Source organism: Beta vulgaris, chromosome 9 (genome assembly GCF_026745355.1).
Source record: "Beta vulgaris subsp. vulgaris cultivar EL10 chromosome 9, EL10.2, whole genome shotgun sequence".
Classification (NCBI taxonomy): Eukaryota; Viridiplantae; Streptophyta; class Magnoliopsida; order Caryophyllales; family Amaranthaceae; genus Beta; species Beta vulgaris.
Genome location: NC_079210.1, coordinates 47,464,957 through 47,484,939, shown reverse-complemented (window position 1 = coordinate 47,484,939; position 19,983 = coordinate 47,464,957). Strand labels below are relative to the sequence as shown.

At 36.9% G+C, this 19,983-nt stretch overlaps 1 protein-coding gene across 1 annotated transcript; it reads right to left on the bottom strand.

The window, feature by feature from the left end:
* Positions 1–1,178: 1,178 nt before the first annotated feature.
* On the bottom strand, positions 1,179–19,661 carry LOC104904265 (MAG2-interacting protein 2). Its single transcript, XM_010692470.4, has 12 exons — positions 19,320–19,661; positions 19,189–19,237; positions 17,195–17,368; positions 16,215–16,416; positions 15,907–16,121; positions 14,795–15,758; positions 12,987–13,921; positions 12,515–12,603; positions 8,459–8,818; positions 4,594–5,782; positions 4,196–4,461; positions 1,179–4,033 (listed from the first exon to the last, which is right to left on the bottom strand). Exons 1-12 carry the CDS (start codon positions 19,404–19,406, stop codon positions 1,430–1,432), a joined length of 7,134 nt encoding a protein of 2,377 aa, XP_010690772.1. The 5' UTR covers positions 19,407–19,661; the 3' UTR covers positions 1,179–1,429.
* Between the last annotated feature and the right edge of the window lie 322 nt (positions 19,662–19,983).

Genomic DNA, 19,983 nt, shown 5'->3' with positions numbered 1-19,983 from the left:
CCGGTCTTTATTAGTTTACCCGTATTTTTTTTTAGATATCCCTTATTAGTTTATTCATATTTTTTTTTTAGAATGAGACTACTAACTTTCCATCACACATACATTCAACTTTAATATAAAATATTTCTTTCTGTGTCGCACAACTTTTTTTTTTCTTGAAAATTTTGTGCAAAAAAAACGGGTAAATTAATAAAGACCGGAGGGAGTATGTTAGAAGTACTTCATGCCATAATTTGAAGAAAAAAGAAAGTGTTGCTTATCTATCTTGATTTGGATTTTTTATATATATTGATTGTTATGTTAGAAGTACTTCATGCCATAATATGAAGATAGTAAGTAAAGAAAACAGAAAATAAGATAATTTTGTAGTACATAATATTACTACATTCGTAAACTTAGCACGAGAGATTTATTTAAGATAGGACAATATGACGTTTGGATGTTGTTTTGAATGATTTTTTTTTCAATATATGCTCATGCGTATACAATAATAGTTATAGACGAAGTTATATATTCATTCTAATAGAACCGAGTTAGCGGATGGTAGATCAGCTTTTGATAGCTCTATTTAGCATATCAGAAAAATCACTAATTATATTCTACACACGCAAAGTTCCAGAAAAATTACAAATTAACTAAAATGCATTCGAAATTACTAGCATATTCGCTTTGTTTTTTTTCCTAATAAACTTGATAATTGTCTCTCAAAAGTGCTAATTACAGTGATGTAATAAGTAATACATTTTTCATTTCTTCCTAATAAACTTGATAATTGTCTCTCAAAAGTGCTAGTTACAGTGATGTTAAGTAATACATTTTTCATTTCATCTTATGATTCTCATTATGTAACAGAGCTGTCCTTATAAAGTCTGAAGATAATTAAGTCTCCATCCTGTCATTTTCGTAGTAGGAGAGCTGCTAAAATTTTCAAACAAGGTGACACTAGGCATATGCAAATCTTGGGTGTCATCTTACACTCCAATATCGACAAAAAATGCTATTTTTAATCCTAATTTATATAAGAAAACTTGCATAATTTAATACTTTTGCGTTGCAATATGTTATGATCTGAAATTTTATGAATTTGGCAATAAAACTTGTCAACTTCCTGTGTCAACTTTCAGCAAACTAAGACATAATGAAAGAAAAGAGCACATCAATATGATTACGCCCTTAAGAAACTTCAAAAATGGGATTGAGTTCCAGATAAATTCTGCCATCAGAAGTATTGCACCAAAGTTACTTACTATATTTAAGCAAACCAGCCTACTCTTGAAATGTACAATTCAACAACACAAGACATGTACAAGACCCCTACATATATCCTGCTAAATAAAAATGCTTATCCAAAAAGAAAAATCTTCTAGCTGAAAAGACAAAGATCAGCAGTATAAACCCAACACCAATGGGTTGCTATAACAACTATGAACTAACTATTTGGAAGCAACGATAACGCAGATCGGATCAAGTCCTTTAATTTGACTTCCAAGTTAGAAAGTGTCTTTCGTAGTATCTCAGGTTTTCTTGCTTCAACATCGAAGTCATGACGACATTCTAGTAGCTTGATATGGCTTTGCAAATACCGGCTGAGGCCAGCCTCGGCAACATTAACCAAGCAAAGAGAAGGATTTGTGTGCATTACTTTAGTAACAAGAAATCCAGCTAGAATCTGCTGATTTGCCTTTATCAGCTCCGACACAAAACAAGGAAACAGAATTTGTCTAAAAGTAAGGCAGTAAAAGCCTTCATCTTCGCTCATATTCTGATTTGTCCATGACACGAGGGAATTCTGAGATTGGTGTGAAAATTGGCCCACCAGGTAACAAATGTAAGAGAAAGTAGCTCCGAATGCTGGTTTAGATATGATAGTGGAAATTATTCCAGAAGATAAAATAAGAGTTAAGAAATCCTTATCGCTCTTCTCTGGAATACCTCCTTGTTTAAGCTTGTTTTCAACTGCATCTAAGGAGCGCAAATGTGATGTTTTATATGGGAGCAATAACACTACTTTTAACGCCATGAAGCAATCAGAATCAATTAACATGTTGCTCAGGTTACTTGCATCGTCTTCATTGATTACGACTATATCAGGTCTTTCCAAGGATCGATCGATCAATTTCATCACCTCATTGAATCTTGAAAGTATTATGAGTTTCCTTAGGATCTCCATCCAGCATGTGTGTAAAGGATGGACAGAGACAGAAGGTTCAGTTTTCTTTTCCTCAACAGGGTCTTCATCTTGAAAGCTTTCCCAGCCCTCATCCCAATTGTCACTCCAGTTAATGCCTGAATCAGATGCTCCCGACACTTCTACAGAAGCTTCTTTTCTTTTCTCCACCAGAAAGAGGGTTTCCCACTCCCTCAATATGGCCAAAAGGGAGTCAAAATGAGCATGCATATCAGCTGCTTCACACAATTTTGCAAAGCAAGAAACTGCTGAATCAACTGTCAGTAGATCATCATCGTTAATTTCCAAATGGGAAGAAATTGATCCTGCAAGCTCAGTTGTTTTCAGGGCAACCAATGTATTCTTAAACCTGTTAGATGCTTCTGATTGATTAGAAAAAGTTCTTTCTGCTGTAAGTTCAGCATTCTTACTTGTGGAAGTCCATTCATCCCACTCTTCCCAAGGAAGGATACTCCAGTCCCCCTCTGTCGAAAGCTTCTCTTTTCTCCCTAAAATAAACTGCAATACCTCCAGAACATATACTCGAATATGACTGGGCAGGTGCAGATCATCAGAGAACTTGGCTATTCTTTCCCAAACTGCAGATCGGACCCTCTTTAAAACTTCCAAGTCACCTCCCAGTCTGCTAATAGAAGATAACAAGTTGTGCAAGCTCTGGCGTTCACTATTGTCATGAACTAAGTTTGACAAGATACTTTCTAGTATGTTGAGGTATAAACTGCAAACATCTAGGGAGCAACTAACAATGTCCTTTGTGTCAGAGCTCACAGTCTGGTAATTTGAGCATTCTGAAAGAGCGTCAGAGAATACGGCATCCACTGAGCCAAACTCACATCCAGATAAGACCATGGCTTTACAGAAAGAACAATGTTCTACCGGACTAGTTGAGAAGCCATAATTGGCAAAGTAATACATAGTGCCCCATCCCTGACTTGGTGTAACTTTTCCCTCCATGACTAACCTCATGAAAACCTTGAGGCAAATCATCAAAGAAACTGCAGTTAGCTTCTCATCTGAACTTTCGGCAATTTCCACCATATCAGCATTTAATCTCACCCAGAAGTTAAGAAGCACAATAAGGCAATCCTTCAGAGAAAGATCACTATGCACACTTTCTTTAAGAACATGCAAAGGGACAACTCCACTGAAGTACTGCTTCATGATGACCAAAGCAGACTGATGCTCTAAGTTTCTAAAATGCTTTCTACAAACATCATAGGTCTGCTCAAGTTCACTTAGTATGCTCTGTAGGCTCTCAGGATTTTTGATATGAATTTTTTTAACTCTGTACTCCAAATTCTGCAGCAAAGTTTGAACATGATGCTTATAAACATCTTGCCAGGATATAATATCCTCTAGGGTTGCACTAGGAATGGTATTATGAAGTGTTTGTACCATTTTGCCCAATGCTTCCACGGTAGATTCATTAACATGTCGGTAAACTTCATCATTGAAACGATCAAAGTTCAGACTGCCCATGCTTATATCTACAATGTTTTTGAAGTTGAGATCTGTTATGGAGGAGACATGAAAGCATTCCTGTTCGAGGACCCGGTAAAAATGCCCCAACTTTAGAAATGAATCTGTTAGGTCATCAATTTTTGAGGAGTGCAAGCCCTTTGTTTCCACCAAATGCAGGTGACAGTGTGAAAGCTGCGCAAAAAGATAACCAAGACGAGCCTTGTTGCACCCATCAATCACGGGATACACAATAGAGGTCATGATATCAATAGTCTTTATAGCAGAATCAAGAATTTCTCCTTTGAAATCTGAGATTTCAGCATCTATATCGTCATTGCTCCAAGCTTCTGAAACTAGGACACAAGCAAGAAACTTCAACAAGACCTAGAGAAAGAGCCAATAAAAAAGCATCAGATGACATCTTGAGTCAGAAAAAAAAAAATTAAGATTTGTAACCCAGGTTTAACAAATGGAGAAGTATGAAAGGATAACTGATGAAATTGTAGAGAGAGCCCACTCAATATAGAGAGATACTGCAGCTTTTACCTCTGTGCGATTCAAGCTATAGGTGTCTGCCAACTTCAACACGTCTTTCAAGATAGTTTTCTTTTGCAGTTTCACTGACTCAATGAAGGACATGACACTCCTATTCATGTACTGCAAATCCCCAGACAAGAAGCGTGCAGTATCAACCTCAGGGATTAGTTCTTCCAACACCTTTGTACGATCTGCCATCCGCTTTTGCTCCTCTAGTTTCAATTTCCAGCCTCTCCAAAATGTGGACTGTGCCTTTTCAATTTTATCCAGATCATCTAGCAAAGAGACATATGATCAAGAAAGATGGTTACGTAACTCGGCAGTATATTGTAAATGAGAAAGTCAACACCAGACTACAGTTTTAAGTAATTACATGATTTACATTTAATAAGAGAGGTTTTATTTACCTGAATTAATCTTCTCCTGGAACTTTCTCCGTAATAGCTCTCTCCTCTGGGGTGGATCTTTGCATGCAGCTCCAGAATTGTGTAATAAGCTATATACCATCCCAACATTCATAATGCTACAGATATCCTGGTAATCTTCCCGTCCCTTCAGCTGCTGTTCGATAACTTCTACCCCATGAAAAGCGTCGATGAGGTTTAGAAGGAAAGAGCAACCCACAATATCATCTTCCTCCGTAACAGGTGGTTCCATGATGGATTCAGCCAGAGAGGAAATCAAATCATCCTTGGGAGCAAACCCATTCCTTGCCAACCAGGACAAAATTGTTATTACGGCCTGGGTTCTCACTGAAACATATTGCTTTCCTGGCACCGAAGCAGGATAGATGTTTTTTACCAGTTCAGGTTCACAGCTTAGTTCAACTAACCATGGCAGCTGCAAATTAGCAAAAGATGAAACTTTCCCATTATCTCTTAGAAAATCATCCCAACTGGTCCCATTTGCCACAGGAAGGTCTTTGGCTACCTTAGAAATTATTGCCTTAATTCTACTCAAATAAGTTTCTTCGTCCTCAGAAAGGTCACCAACCATTACAGATTGAGCAGCGCGACCAGGAGCTGAAATAAATGAGGAACCTTTATCAGCAAAGTCATGGGTACCTATTAGTGACTCATATTGGGCTTGCATATCCAGATCTTTCCATGCATGTAGCAGGTCGCCAATAGATTCATCATCACAATTGCACAAAGCGAAGCCCAAAAGCTTCTTCCGGGAGCTTAGATCCATGTACTCAATAGCAGGACCCCTAGCTAATGCAGCACAAAGATCCCAAACAGGACCATGGCCTTTCTTAGACAAAACAAGGCATAGATCATAAGCCAACTGCATATCACCAGCAACAGCAGCTTCTCGTGCTATAGCTTCTTGAACAGAAGATATATCTTCCTGAGAACCCAACCCAAGAAGCTTGGCAACTTCAATAATTTCATCAACATTTAGATACGCTCCAGCCTGGCTAGTAATTGCCATCTTGACAATTTCCATAGGATCCTTTATTTGCTTATACTGTATGGGCAAAACATTTACACCGAGGTTTGGCAATTTGACTGTTAATGCATCGATGACATCAGCTTCCAATCGAACATTTGGGCTGTTAGGAAAGAGATCCAGACAGTCCCTAGCCTTCCAGATCTGAAACAAGTTCAGGTAACATGTTGAATGTATATTGATATCAGCAAATGGTTGTATTCAATAAGGTAGAAATGTAGAATGTTAACATCCAAACAACAGACTGGAGGCATGCTAAAACGTTAACCCTTTTGTGTCACACTATCACGGTATCACCAAATCATCACTCGGATAATATTATGTATGCAGAAATGAAGAATTGTAAATTCCAAATGAACATCTAGCTTCTACGGCAGTATACTAGTAAAAACTGTGGAGATATACCTATGTAATAATCCACAAATGACTCAGGATCCTGTCTGTAGGCTCACAGGACTCAAAATTCTCTACATATTCAACTTTAATAACAGAAGGAATCCACAATTTCTATCCCTAAAAAGGGTCTTAGTGTCTTACATAAGATGATCCTTCATCTCCTTTGTCATTTGTCAATATTATGAACCACTTAACTAGAATATAATCGTTGGGCCTATAAGTGCCTTCTCATTTCATTATATGTGGTTTGTTAATGTTTTATTTCTCTTTAGTCTTTAGTAAAGGCCATTTGCCTTCTATTGTCTTGATGTTAGAAAATTTCAGATCTCACTACCTTCTCCTATGCTTTCAGCTCATATTCGCATGTCAGCCGTATACTTTGATAATCTTCACCTTTCTATCCAGGAGAAAATTCTCAGCCTTTCAACATTTTCTCACAAAAAACAACCAATCAAGTGTTGGGGGGGTCCTTAGTTCTGCTAAGAGGCTATCCATTTTTATTTGTCATGTATGGAGAAGACTTTACGTCAAAACTTGAGGCTTAGGCATTTGTCTAACTTAGTGCTAATGAGCATTCATAATTATTCTAACCCACTCTGTAATATCTCAACTTTTACCTATAAAATTATATTTAACCATAAGATAATTCTTTTATGATAATAAATTCAAACAACCTTTCAAAAAAAAGCTAAGCAAAAGAAAACCTTAAAAAAAATTGCAAGGAACAACCTGACCCATTTACCGGCATTGCCCAAGTTCTTTCCACCGTTAACTCATAAAGACCAAACATGTGCAGTGCCTTGCATCTCTTATGTTTCAACCTCACTCCATAAATTTTTTTAAATGTCAAAAACAGGTCAAGGTTGCTCCTCGGTTTTTTTTAAGGTCTTCTTTTGCCAGAATTTTTTAACAGGTTATTTCTCGCAACAACTTGTATTTAAAAGGTTGTTTATGACAAACTTTCCTAAAATTTATGGTCAGATATGAGTTCCGAATATAGTGCTAAACTTATTAATATAAAAGAATTATTCCATGGTTAAATATAATTTCATAGGTCACGTTTGGCATATTACACCCCCCTCCCATCTAGGATTTGGTCTGAATGGGTCCCAGTTGGGAGTTAATATTTGCATTCGTAAATTGCATCGGTGAACCACCAAGTGCCATAAAAGGTAATAATTTGTAGACCTGGTGAGTCCACCACGTTTCAAGACGTATGTAGTTGGTGGGACTACAACCGGATTCAGACAGATCAAAAGTTACACTGGAAGAAGTATGTACTGCTAAGTCAGATTGGTTCTGACTTCTTAAGATTTAGAAACAGGTTGATTCTTGGGTCCAACTAATGCTAGATCCAAAGGTATCTTAGCGGTATATTTCTAAGAATAGAATCCTACGCTGGTAGTTTGCATGACAGATAATACTAAAGAAAACGATGTATGCGTAATATGTGGCAGCTTGTTTATATGAACTCTTCTTTGAATGTGATTCAAGCCAGAAATGTGCTACTTTTGTGTACAGATGGCTTCAGCGGTGCAGCCTAAGGAGAGGGGCATATCATTCTATGGGAATAAAAGAACTGTACAGAAAACATCAGAAGAACAAGCTCAATGTGAGGTTGTCATGGCTGTCAACTGGTATACCTCAAACAGGAAGCAATAACACAACTTCTTGGGAGCATAAAATATTCTGGTCTGATGTAATTTCATGTTGAAAAACTGAAGTTAGAGGAAAATTCTCATGAGTAATCCACAATAACGCTAAAGGAAGAGAAAGAGTGGTTCTAATTAATACCAGAAAGGTTCTGGATTGTACATCTAGGGGGCCCCAAGAGGAAGCCCTTCATACAGGTAGCTGCTTCCCTTCAGGTCATGTGTGCTTTTAATGTAGTGTTGGTTGATGTGGCACACACCACAGTGTAGTGAACTGATATTTTGGTGAAGAAGATGAAGCAATGGAATAGGCATTTGATTCATAAAATGAAAATTACAGAAAATGTAAAAGATATTCAAGCTTTCAAGAGGCCAGATTTTCTCCCAAATACAACTACAAATAAATGAAACACTCCATAATAATATTCCTGCCTCTTCTCGCACTGATCTCTTGTTTAATAGAGCTAACTCAATCACTTTCTCTCCAAGCTAGAATATGTATGTTGTACTTCCAATTTTACCCCTTCCCTATACCCAATGCATAACCCACAGTTATAAGCAATCATATTTCTGATAATGAATTAAAAATTGGAAAGTAAAGGTTACCATCAAAATAAAACCCATTTTTCTTCTCATAATTTTCTAACAAAGTGGGCGAAGGGGTATGATTCTCAAAATATAACGCCTCATTGACTGCACTCAGAAGACCGAAAGTATGAAGAAAAATTCAAATGACCAAAAACTTAGCAGGCTACTAGGCGTCTAGACCTACCTCAGAGGAAGATAGACTTGATGCTGAGAAAAAAAACTCCTTCGCTGTTTGAATCACAAGGCTTTCTGCCTTCTCAATTGGCAAACTGATTGTACCTGTACCCTTTAAGTAGTTCCTTGCAAGAGAAAATCTCCCAGCTTTAAGCAGACCTCTGCAAAATTCCATCAACATGTATTCCTGGTCTATAAATGGAAAAGCTTTTTCCTGCAAACACTGCATATCACGCCACATATTTGCCCAATCATTGTCCAATCGGGCAGGTTGGCGTCTTGCAAATTTTGAGAGTATAAGACGAAGAATTTGTTTAACAGCCTTGTCATCATTATGAGCCTCCAGAAAGAAATTCACTGGCTTTGGAACCTGTAGTTTAAAAAATAAAGGGGGGAAGGGAGGGAGTAGTTAGCATCGGACAAAAAGACCAGCTAAGAGTTAATAAGTGGTTCCCGTACCATACTTTGCAAAAATAATCTCCAATCTTGGGGTGAGAAATGTGCACTGCACATAGGCGTGTCTGTGAAAACTTAAAACCAGAGACCGATTTCCGACGTACGGATAAAGTAAGAAATAGAAGCAGCAGAAAACCCTAGCCTTATCCCCACCGGCCACCACAACAAAAACTGATTAAACCCAGCCAAAAGTAGTCTTCTGGGACAGAAGATTACGTTACATATAATAGAACTTGCATGTCTAGAAACCAAAGCAAGGCAATAAGACCTCAGGAGCAAAAAAGCAGTAAACTAAACAGCCAAAAGAACCTTATAAATCTAAAATGTTATCTAAAAAACAAGGAAAACTAACAAAATGAAAGAAATCTAGGCCAACTTGGAGTGGGGGCCAGCTGAAGGAGGTGACAAAAAAACAGGAGCAGCACCAGCTTAATGGAAAACACTGGTCCCATCAACGACTGATGCCAACGAGGAGGTCAACTAACAGCCGAATTTTTTGTGAGCTGAGGAGCATTGAAGATGTCTAATAATGATAGAAGCAGGAGAGCATAACTGCCAAAAGAAGGGATTAAGGAGGCAGCGATAGCCAGCAGACACGTCACTAGGACGTGGACATAAGCCAACAGTGATCCAGATGTGGAACTCAAGCAACAATATCTTGAGTGGCAAAATTCTCAGCAATTTAGGCTAACTAACGAACTGAGAAGCCAAAATTTTCAAGAATAACCAAGGAGATTGACGAAAAAACTTGGTTAGATCTCAGTTACTTCAGTATGAGACAGTGGTTGGCCTTACGATTTATCTTAGGGTTTTAGGTCTAGAGACAGAAGAGCTTCTCTCTAAAAAATGGGGCAGTCTTCGCTAAATCCATCCATATCAATTCTAACGAAAGCTGAGAACCAATAGCATCCGTTCAATGATTTTGATGTGATGTGGTATAGACCTATAGTTTCCCTGCCGTTGCAGGCTTGCAGCTGACAAAAAATGAGGGAAGAAAATTTTGTGATAGTAGACATATTTCATTTATTTTCTGTTTTTTCCTGGTATATAACTAATTTGTTATTTAAGGTCACCCTTTAATTATACAAGTAATAAAGAATAAGATGAAGCAGATACCAGGGGATGTCACCCATGTACAAAAGGACTAACAACGAAAGCCTCGACCCCTCCAGCTATCAGAACAATTCAAGTGCGTTCAATGACTAATACTAATCTCCAGCTATACAAAGTCTCAAGAAATGAAACCTTCACTAATAGAAGCTATACCCTCAAAAATATGTTGCCTTCTTTCTGTCCAAGTACACCACCAAATTGCCAAAGGAATCATCTTCCAAATCTGAGCAAGCCAACCTTTTCCCATTCATCTTTTCCGAGCAACAGAACATAGCCTTTAAAACAAGATTGGACCCATCCCAATCCAACCAAGGTAGAAGATAAGTGCCTAAGAGAAAGAAACCAAGGACAAAAGCGAAAAAGATGATTTACAAATTCCTCTTCCCTAAGACACAAACTACAATGATTAGTTATGATGAAGTTCCTACTCATAACCAAGCATGGCATGGATATTGGATCCAATTTATAGGTCCAATGGGTTGAATTTGGATTTGAATTTGGATCTTGTTTTGAGATCTAGATTCGCGCCCGATCCCACTCGAAGATCTGTTTAGTAAATGTAAACTAAAGTTAAATGATTGTATACTTTGTTGATAAATTAAAGTTAGTCTTGTCAATCTTCTTGTTGGGTAAGCAAAATTGTTTGATAGGTAATATATCATAACTAATTTCATGTACTAAAATAAATATCATTGGTGCTTTTCCTTTGAAGTTTAAAAAAAACATCCACGAGGATCCAGATCTAGATCTGTCGACCCGATGGATATCGATCTGATTTTTTGTGGATCCATTGGGTCTAGATCCAATCCTCCGAATTCAGGTATAAGATTTCGGATTCGAATCTGCATCTGGTCCAGAGTTGACTCATTGCCACCTCTCCTCTTAATCATAATTGAAAGCTTCTTAATGAACAGCAGCAAAGCGGAAAAACAAGCTTTAGGAGTAGCTTTTGTCAAGCATATATCAAAAGCAGAGGAAATCCATGGGTAAGTTCTTTAAGGAAGAAACGGAATCTCTTAATATAAATCAACCACTATTACAGTGACACCAAATCATCTCACATTCCCCTCCAAACAGACCTCTAAAACTATAAGGCAATACATAAACATTGAGCCTGAATCTTTGCCAATGGCTAGAGTCTTAAGAGGCCAACATTCCGATGCTTGAGGTTAGCGATCAAAACGAACACCTTGTAAATGATGGAATCTTTAATTAAGTCAAGGAACATGATGAAGAAAGGAAACAGAGGAGAGAAAAAGAGTTGACGAAGATGAGAGGAGAAGGTATGAATCAAAACTCAAACTACGTCTGATATGAGATCCCCAGTCCAAGTACAATTTTCCTATTCAGATACATCTAATCAATAGGGCAGTTAATATATTATAAAAAGCAGATCAAAAGAAAAGTCGAGCCTACACAATTTATTAATTTGATCCAACTGTATATGCGTTCCCACCCCCAAAAGAATTCTACAGGTAAGGCGAGGGGTTGCCAAATGACAAGACATAGAATAGGCTTATGGGTGGTCATGAAGAGACAATAGACATATACCATCCAGCTCTTGAATCATGAGAGGGGAGAACTAAGGAGGGATGAACAGAGGGTTCATATATGGAGGAAAGAGAGGAAGGAAGAAGGACGGGAGAGCCCACACTGTAAAACGGGTGTAATAACTGCAGCTCGCCACTGAAGATGAGAAGCAAAAGAGGGATAGATTGGTAAAAGCCTTAGGGGTTTAGATTTCATTCTAGCCTATCATAGTTGAGCATAATATATATAACCAATCTAACATATATACATTTCCTTCTCGTATTCTTTTTTAGTGTAAGGAAGTAAGAGTGGAAATAACAGTATTTCAAATGTATGCTCATCACTTTACTATGTACTTTCCCATTGTACTTTCAATTTCCGCCCTTTTCCAACTATCTTGCTTTAAGATTAAAGCACATGCAAATCACAAGACAACTTAAAATGCTTAAAACACAGAGGCAAATCAATTTTTGGAAGGAAATAGAACCAACTTATCAGTGGCTGAAACTCAAAACACTCTTCCTTGTACAACTTAGACCAGTTGTTGGAATCCATACTGGCTGCTGTCAGCCTGTCACCATCCTACACGGTATAACATCCTAATTCCAAGATTTTGAGATCATTCAAACCATTCACAAATACCACCAAAGTGCGGAAATTAAAATATACAACAAAATAAGCAGTTCCAACTTCCAATCAAGCTAAATGTATCGTGTGAATTGTATTTAGTATATCAGTGTAAATATTCTATGACGGTGATGTGCAAGTTTTCATAAATTTAGCAGCACCAGGGAAAGCTTAAAACAGCCTGCTATATAGTGACTCGCTTAAGAATTCAAATTAGCATTTCAAATGTGCAACACAATCATAAAGCAAGGTACATCTGCTACGAAGTTTCTTCCACACCTAAACTAGAATTTTGAACAAATCAGAGGAATTCTTGAGCACGATATGATAAAATGCAAACCTGATAAAGAGCCAAGAGTCGGCCTGCTTCAACATGGCCCTCTGCTGATTTGAGTGTTTTCTCTAGGCCCTCTGAACGAATATCACTACCTGCATGTACATATGCATACAATCATATTCGCCAACAGATTCATCGAAGCCACTTCAGATTTTCTTTGATTCAAAGAGGACATCTCGCTTTTGATACATATGCATGAAAAATATCATAGATAGCTCAACACATTTCTAAATGATGATTCGGGAAGCCATTTTATTTGACACAAAAATACGAAGAATAATAAAAGCAAATTAAAAATAAAAGGTTTCAGAAAACTACACTGTTGGAGTCTTGGAGATCAATTTTTTCATTTATCATTGATGTCACATTGATAGTTGGGCGTTCACACTGAAAAAACAAGTGCAACAACATGCATCCGATAAACAGTAAACTGTATTTCTAATACAGATAAATGTTGCAGTAGGGCAAACCTCACCTCTTGCATTTGGAAACTTTGATAGAATTGATGCCATTGTATTCCACCTATCCGTAGCATTGCATAAGTATATGCACTGCAACGCACAGCCAGCTGCTTCCGTCTCATCCACAAAAAAACCACTTTGTACATCCCGACACCATTCATCAATGACTACGGAGCAAAATTCAATACTGTTCTGAGCAGCCATCTCCTTCAACCACTGAAACAAAAATGAATCCCCCCTCTGGTGATCTCCCCTCAAATGAAGCTTATTTTTCATAAATGGGATTGCACGGACACGTAATTTTTCAACAATATTATCTTCTTTCACACCCTTCAGCATGGTTTTGAATTTCTCGTAATCGGACAGATGCTCCCATTCAATAAGACTAATAGGGCTATGCATCTCATCATCATTGCCTTCAGAATAAACAAGCTGTTGCAAGTATGAGATGTCATCCAGAAACTGCTGTAACTCATACATACCCCTACGACAACCATACTCAATTAAGCAGATACTGTTTTCTAACTGTCCACTAAATGTATCAATTTCTTGAGCCCTTTCCTTGTACCATATCAACATCTCATCCGTAGACGGCCACGAAATCCCTGATAATTGCTTGATAACTGGTTCAGTTCTAATAAGCACAGATCTTCCATCATTATCAGGCATATTTCTGATATATTCCAGCATATCTTCACATTCAACCCAATCTCTCTCACGAAGAGCAGTAATTGAAGGAGGAGACCTTCCAGGAAGGAGTTGACTGTATGTTTGAACTTGGATCGTTTCAGGTATAGCAGAAAGTATTTTCAAAATAAAAGGAGACACGGAGAAAGGATGGCGCTTCAATAAAAGGTTCAAAGCTCCAATTTTACCATTTTCAGCAAGCTTCACAGCAGATTCATTAATAGGCATTATGCGGAATTTGCTGTATTCCTGCACAGAAAACCTGCACAACACTACGTCATTAAGCAATGAGTCAGTGGTACCTTTGGGTAAAGATAAACCTAAATAAAAGGCATCCAAGCTTCTTGTTTGTGACATGGCATCCGAACTTGATGATAGCATTAGAATTAACTAAAAAGCATAAATGATTGGACGTATAGAAAATGGTTTCTGTATACATCCTGCGAAAGGAGAATATAAGTAAATTTTTGGTTTATACAGACAGCCACAAAATGCAGTCTTGTGCTTATAACCTTTTTTTTTTTGAGGGAAGTTGTGATTATAACTTTAGTGTAATAACATCAACCACTCATCCCTTTTCAAGTTTCCACACAACTGCATCACCCATTAAATAAATATTGTAAACTATTCTCAGAAGTATTACTACCTTTACTGCAAACTAGTAGGCCATACTCAACTCTTTGGGCAAATTGACCATATATTAGTCAAAACAAATAATAATTTCATAAATCAATTTTCATAACAATTTTCAAAACACAGCATAGTAAATTTCATGTCAAAGATTGCTACAAAATCAAAGGTGTCCCATTACTTAAGAAATAAGAAAGGAAATGTGGCCAAAGAAGGTTCCATATGTAACACAAAAGACTTTGTACAAAGTTTATACTGTATTTTCCGTGTCTAGATAATCAAACTAGTATACTGTATTTCTATCCCTCCCTATCCTTAGCCAAGCCCGATGGGCACCTAGATATGAAAAATGGATTTCTCCAGCCCTTCCTCACCTCCCCTTCCCTTCAAATCCTTCTTTCCAAACACATATGTCCCCCTTGGTCGATAATTCACACTTGCCATTGAAAAGAACAATAAAATATTGAGTAAAAGTGTGTTGTCAATGTATTCTATCGAATAGTACCTGCCCATGTTTATTCCAAGAAATGTCTCCAGCCTATCCCTAAATTGCAACAATTGAAGTCTTGTCAGACGAAAGTTCCATACATGCTCAGATGTTTCATATGCAGAATCAGAAAACTTGTAGCTATTAGTCAAGTTAAGCCCATATGCAAGCAAAGCCCTCAATGCATCCTCAGTACGCCCAATTGTCTCTGCACATTCACCAAGCACAAAAGCTTCATCCTTGACATTAGCTAGAAACATATGCACCTCATCACTCCCCTGTCCAGAGTGCAGCCATTGAGACTTAAATACTTGATCCTTATCTAAATTATAACGATCAGCAAAGTCTAAAGCAGACTGATAACTGTGACTCTTGATAAGGACATCATACATTTCAGGAACTGTTTTCTTTGAAAGTGACAACAACCTCCATGAGAGTCTTGATATCTCCACTTCATCAATGTTTCCTCCAGTATACTGCTCTATGTCATGAATGAAATTTATTTTTAAATGATCAGAGCTTTCTCTGTCTTTAGGCAATGGAATATCCAGAACAAACACCTTGCCCAAGAAACATTTAGTGTTCTCCAAAACCGGCATAGAAAACATTGGATCATCATCTAGCAGCTTTTTACCAGTTATAACATCAAAAAAGGTTGTAGCACCTCCATTCTTGATAATAATGCACACATGAGCAGACCACCAAGTGAAATCAACAACATCTTCAAAAAAATCACTCTTTGTCTCCCCACAAGCAAAAGGAGAAAGAGATGGGCAGTCAGCATTGAGCTTAAAAATGCTCAAGCGTGCTCTCATATCTAGGGTGCCAATAAATTTCCCATGAGGTGAGATCAACACCTTTGGAGATACAACGAGGCCTCTAAAGCCTTTTGGTTTGCTATAAACACCTTCGAATTGCAAACTGCTGACTTGTAGCAAATCTGAATTTTGACTCCAGCTCCATACAGAGAGTGTACAAGACCCTGCAGTTGGACAATTGACAATTGTAAAAAGTTAAGAACTACCCCAAATAAAAGCTCTTTTACAAAATTCTAAAAAATCCCACTCTTGCATAATTTCTTTGAGAGACAAGTATATATTGAATGTGGTAAAGGATACAAATCAGTATACCAGTACTGCTGTTTGTAGACCGAGAAAAATTTGGAGGGCCAGCAACCAGAACAAGCAAGGAATGTTCTACATCGTAGTCTAAACAGAATAAATTCAATGATGAATGTCTCTTTATATCACTCCATAACCGTATTGAGGAAAGAGATGCATTGAGATCCTGACTGATCTCAATTTGATGTAGGGTTCCATCTGAAGTAAGAAAATTGAAGTTGCACCTATAAAATTCACATGATTAATCAGGTTTTCCCATAATGAACCCACAACAGGGAAAGCTGGGAATGAAATTGAAAAAATGAATGAAAACTTACAGGAAAGATCCCACTGTCTCTGTAACATCAGGCACAAAAAGGCCCACAATTGGCAATGTCACTTTAAATTGCCTGCGCTCGACTTTCATTAGTTCTTCGCCATTTGATTTGATGAAGTATAATGTGTCCATGTCATCAACAATTCCGAGAACATCATGTGATTCTGACCATACTCCAAGAGTGAATGCATTAATATTATGACCTGAAAAAAACAAGAAGATTTTCGAACTTTCTTTTTCTGGTAAAGATGTGGTAACAAACCTATCATTATGTCTAGGACACCCTGTGTTCTTTGGTTTTTCATCCTATTACTTCAAAGATTGTAAGCTACTTAGTACTTGCAATAATAATATAGTATGGTACGAAGACCTCTCATGAGATATATATAATGGACACTTCATTATAGCCACAAATGAAATAATCATACTCTGTATATAAAATAGTATCCTTGTCTTCGTGTCCATAATGTAACTTTAAATAAAACCTTGTAACTATCCTATATCTTCAAGTCAAAAAAATTCCAATGAAGCTTTTGGATCTTTGTCTATGTGATTGAGTGTGACACTTGTATATCAGTTAGCACCATGTTAACACGAGAATATAGCTCCATAGTTCAATTCAGAACATAATGGGGGTGACACTTAATATTCTTTGACTTCTATATTATAAATATATAATTAAATCAAAATGGTTCACTAAGCTTTGCAATTGTTATATAATGAGTTACTTGAAAAAACTCTCTTGATTCCCGAAAAGGAGTAAGGTTGCATACTTACATACATCCAATTTCCCTAACTCTGCCCGAAGCGGAAGCTTTTAAGAGGCATTCGGATATTTTAATGATGTTGTGAAATTCAAAACAAATATCAACAAAGAACATTTATTTGAATGAATATAAATAAAAACTCCAGCTAGTAGTAAACAAAACACCGCATCAAATACATTCATTTCTCAACTACTCATTATTTAGTAAATCTTACTAATAAAAGTCCCATATGGTTGTTGATAGTCCTCATCCTTCCGTAAAATGGTTATATGATTTCCAACAGCAACTGCTACTCGTTCACCTTTAGGAGAAACAAACAACGACACCAACCTCTTCAATTTCTTAGGTTCTTTGTATGCAGACCATTTCTCTTTAAGTTGAGCCAAACCTTTAAGAAACACGGAAAATAGAGGGTATTAAAAAAACTGTACTACTAGCTTACATAAATAACTGCAAGGATACATTTTCTACTTCAGCACAAACACAAGCACATTGGATTTACCCCCTCACCGCAGATGACATTCACACTCCTGAAGTCATGAACCTCACTTCCCCCTCCCCCACTTTTACTTTTTTTTTTAAAAAAAAGGAAGTAGAAACATAGTTCATTTGCTTAACGAGACGGGTCCAAAGGACAGGGTTGGGAGAACTTGCCACTGTAGGACGGCAGATCTGAATTCAATACAGATTATGGTGGACCACTTCACCTCCATAATATGTGTTAACATTTAAATAGTATAAAAGAAAAACTCAGCGTAGTACATTTATGAAGCAAAAGCTGACTTAATGGTAACCGAAGTGAAAAAGAGAGGATTCTCGGTTTGAGACATGTTACCAACAGTTTGTTATTTGACTACCTTATTCCCTTCTGGTAGACTTGAGTAGTATAAGATTCCCGTGAGAGTCACCTTATGGTGCAAATTACAAAAGTCACCATTGGATCATATAAATCAAGGGTTGAGAATGAGATCGGCACGTGACACGGAATAAAATTGTTAGCCCAATTAGGGATTAGTATGGCCATTCAATTTACATGATCAGTGATTGTTGGAAGGTTCACACCATAGGGCGATTCTCATAACATCTCACCATATATGTATATATACAATTATACATACATATATATGTCCATATGTATGTGACTAAATGTTCCAATTTCATTTTATGTCCCCGAGAGAGCTTCTACTCAATGTTAATGGTTAAATTTCTAAACTTTTAGGGTTACCTAATAATTTAAAAATATATATGATAAGAATATTCAAATCCTTTGATTCTTAATAAGGTATGTTTATCAATGTACTTTTAAAATTAAATATTAATTGTATTTCCATAATTTAAATTTTCATCATGTACATTAAAATAGTATTATTATTATTATATTCATAGGTACTCCGTGTACTACTTAGTAGTCAAAGTAGTGTATATTAGAGAAAGAGCAATCATCAACCTCATTAAAAACGGTAAACTTTTTTTGTAAAAAGTGTAACTGTTGATTACCTTATTTCAGCAATATGATTAACTGAATCTAATTTTAACAATTTGGTTGATTACATGATTAAAAGTAACATTATTTTCCTTTGCACAGCCTAGGGGACATCGTTGCCAAATGCCAAGAGAGTATGTACGCACAAAGACTAATAGGATGGTGGAATGGGTTAGTGATTTAGATATTACTTGGCCAAAAGTTATAGTGTTAATATCCCCAGATCCGCCACTACCACTACAGTAGGATAATTCAGAAACAAAGTAATTATCTAGCACCAATCCCCCGAGAAGAAGAAAAAACTGAACATAGACAACTAAAGAAACTCATACAAATGACTCTCGCATATAGTTTTGCAATAGCAAGCAACCTAGCAACTGTAACAACTAATGGAACTATGCACCTACAGAAAGGATCAAACAGAGCTTCACACATTGATATTGCTGACATTCATCACATCAAAACCAAATCAAACTGTATCCAAATTCGACAACATCCCCAAGATATTTTCGCTTTATTAATCCAATCAGTACTCCGAAACGAAATCAATATATAATGTCCACATAATCAAATCATACTGCACAATTTTACTTGAGTATCATAAAAACACATAGTCCACAAGTACACAACATCATCTAATCACAATTGCTGTAAAAAAACTAAACAGATACTGCAAAGTGCAAATTTGCTATACAAAAATCAACTTCGACAAAGAAAACACATACCTCGAGACGATAGCAATGATAATACTCCTGAATTGGAATTATCACTCACCTGAAAAATTAACAAAATTAATCAATTTTTACCAAAATCAAAATTCTTGCTTTAAAAAATCGGAAAAGTTAAAAATGCAGACCTGTCGAGGAGGATAATTAGGGAAACAAGGACGAGAAGCGTGATGAAGAGTTTCATAGAGAACCTCGGACAAGGTTTCTTCCGCCATTGAAGAAAGCTTGAAATTAATTTGATTGGTGGAATAATTTATGCTTTATATGACCGCCATGAAAACCACCGCAACGCCGTCAATTAAGCGTCGTTGATGTGCATGAAGTGAGAGGTAGAAACTAGAGAGAAAGCGCAGATCTTGATTGAAGAAGGTCTTAGTAATGGAGACGTGGGAGTGAATTTTGATGGGGGTCAGAACTCAGAACTCAGAACTCAGGACTTAGGAGAGAGAAAGAAGAAGTGAAGAGAGGGCTATAATGTGGTATTTTGGTGGTTTGATGATGATTTAAGGGACAATTTGGAGACTGATTTCGGCTCTGTTCATTTGGACTGAATTGAATTTTGTCTGAATTAAACTATACTGAAATGAAATAAATCAAACTGAACTAAAATAAACGGAATTGAACTAAACTGAACTAAAATAAACGGAATTGAACTGAACTAAAATAAAATGGATGTGTCTGAACTGAATTGAAATGAATGTGTCTGAACTGAATTGAATTGAATTGAATTGACTTTTTATAAATTCAGTCCAAAAGAGCAGAGAATTTCTAACTGATTAAAGGTTGTTTAAT

What these genes read in the sequence shown, in the direction of transcription:
- LOC104904265 (XM_010692470.4), bottom strand. Translation starts at nt 19,406, where the DNA reads ATGGCGGAAGAAACCTTGTCCGAGGTTCTCTATGAAACTCTTCATCAC. An exon ending in ATCATTGCTATCGTCTCGAG is followed by an intron (nt 17,369 to 19,188) that starts GTATGTGTTTTC and finishes TGTTTCTTAAAG; the next exon opens with GTTTGGCTCAACTTAAAGAG. An exon ending in CCAGGAGAAGATTAATTCAG is followed by an intron (nt 4,462 to 4,593) that starts GTAAATAAAACC and finishes TCTCTTTGCTAG; the next exon opens with ATGATCTGGATAAAATTGAA.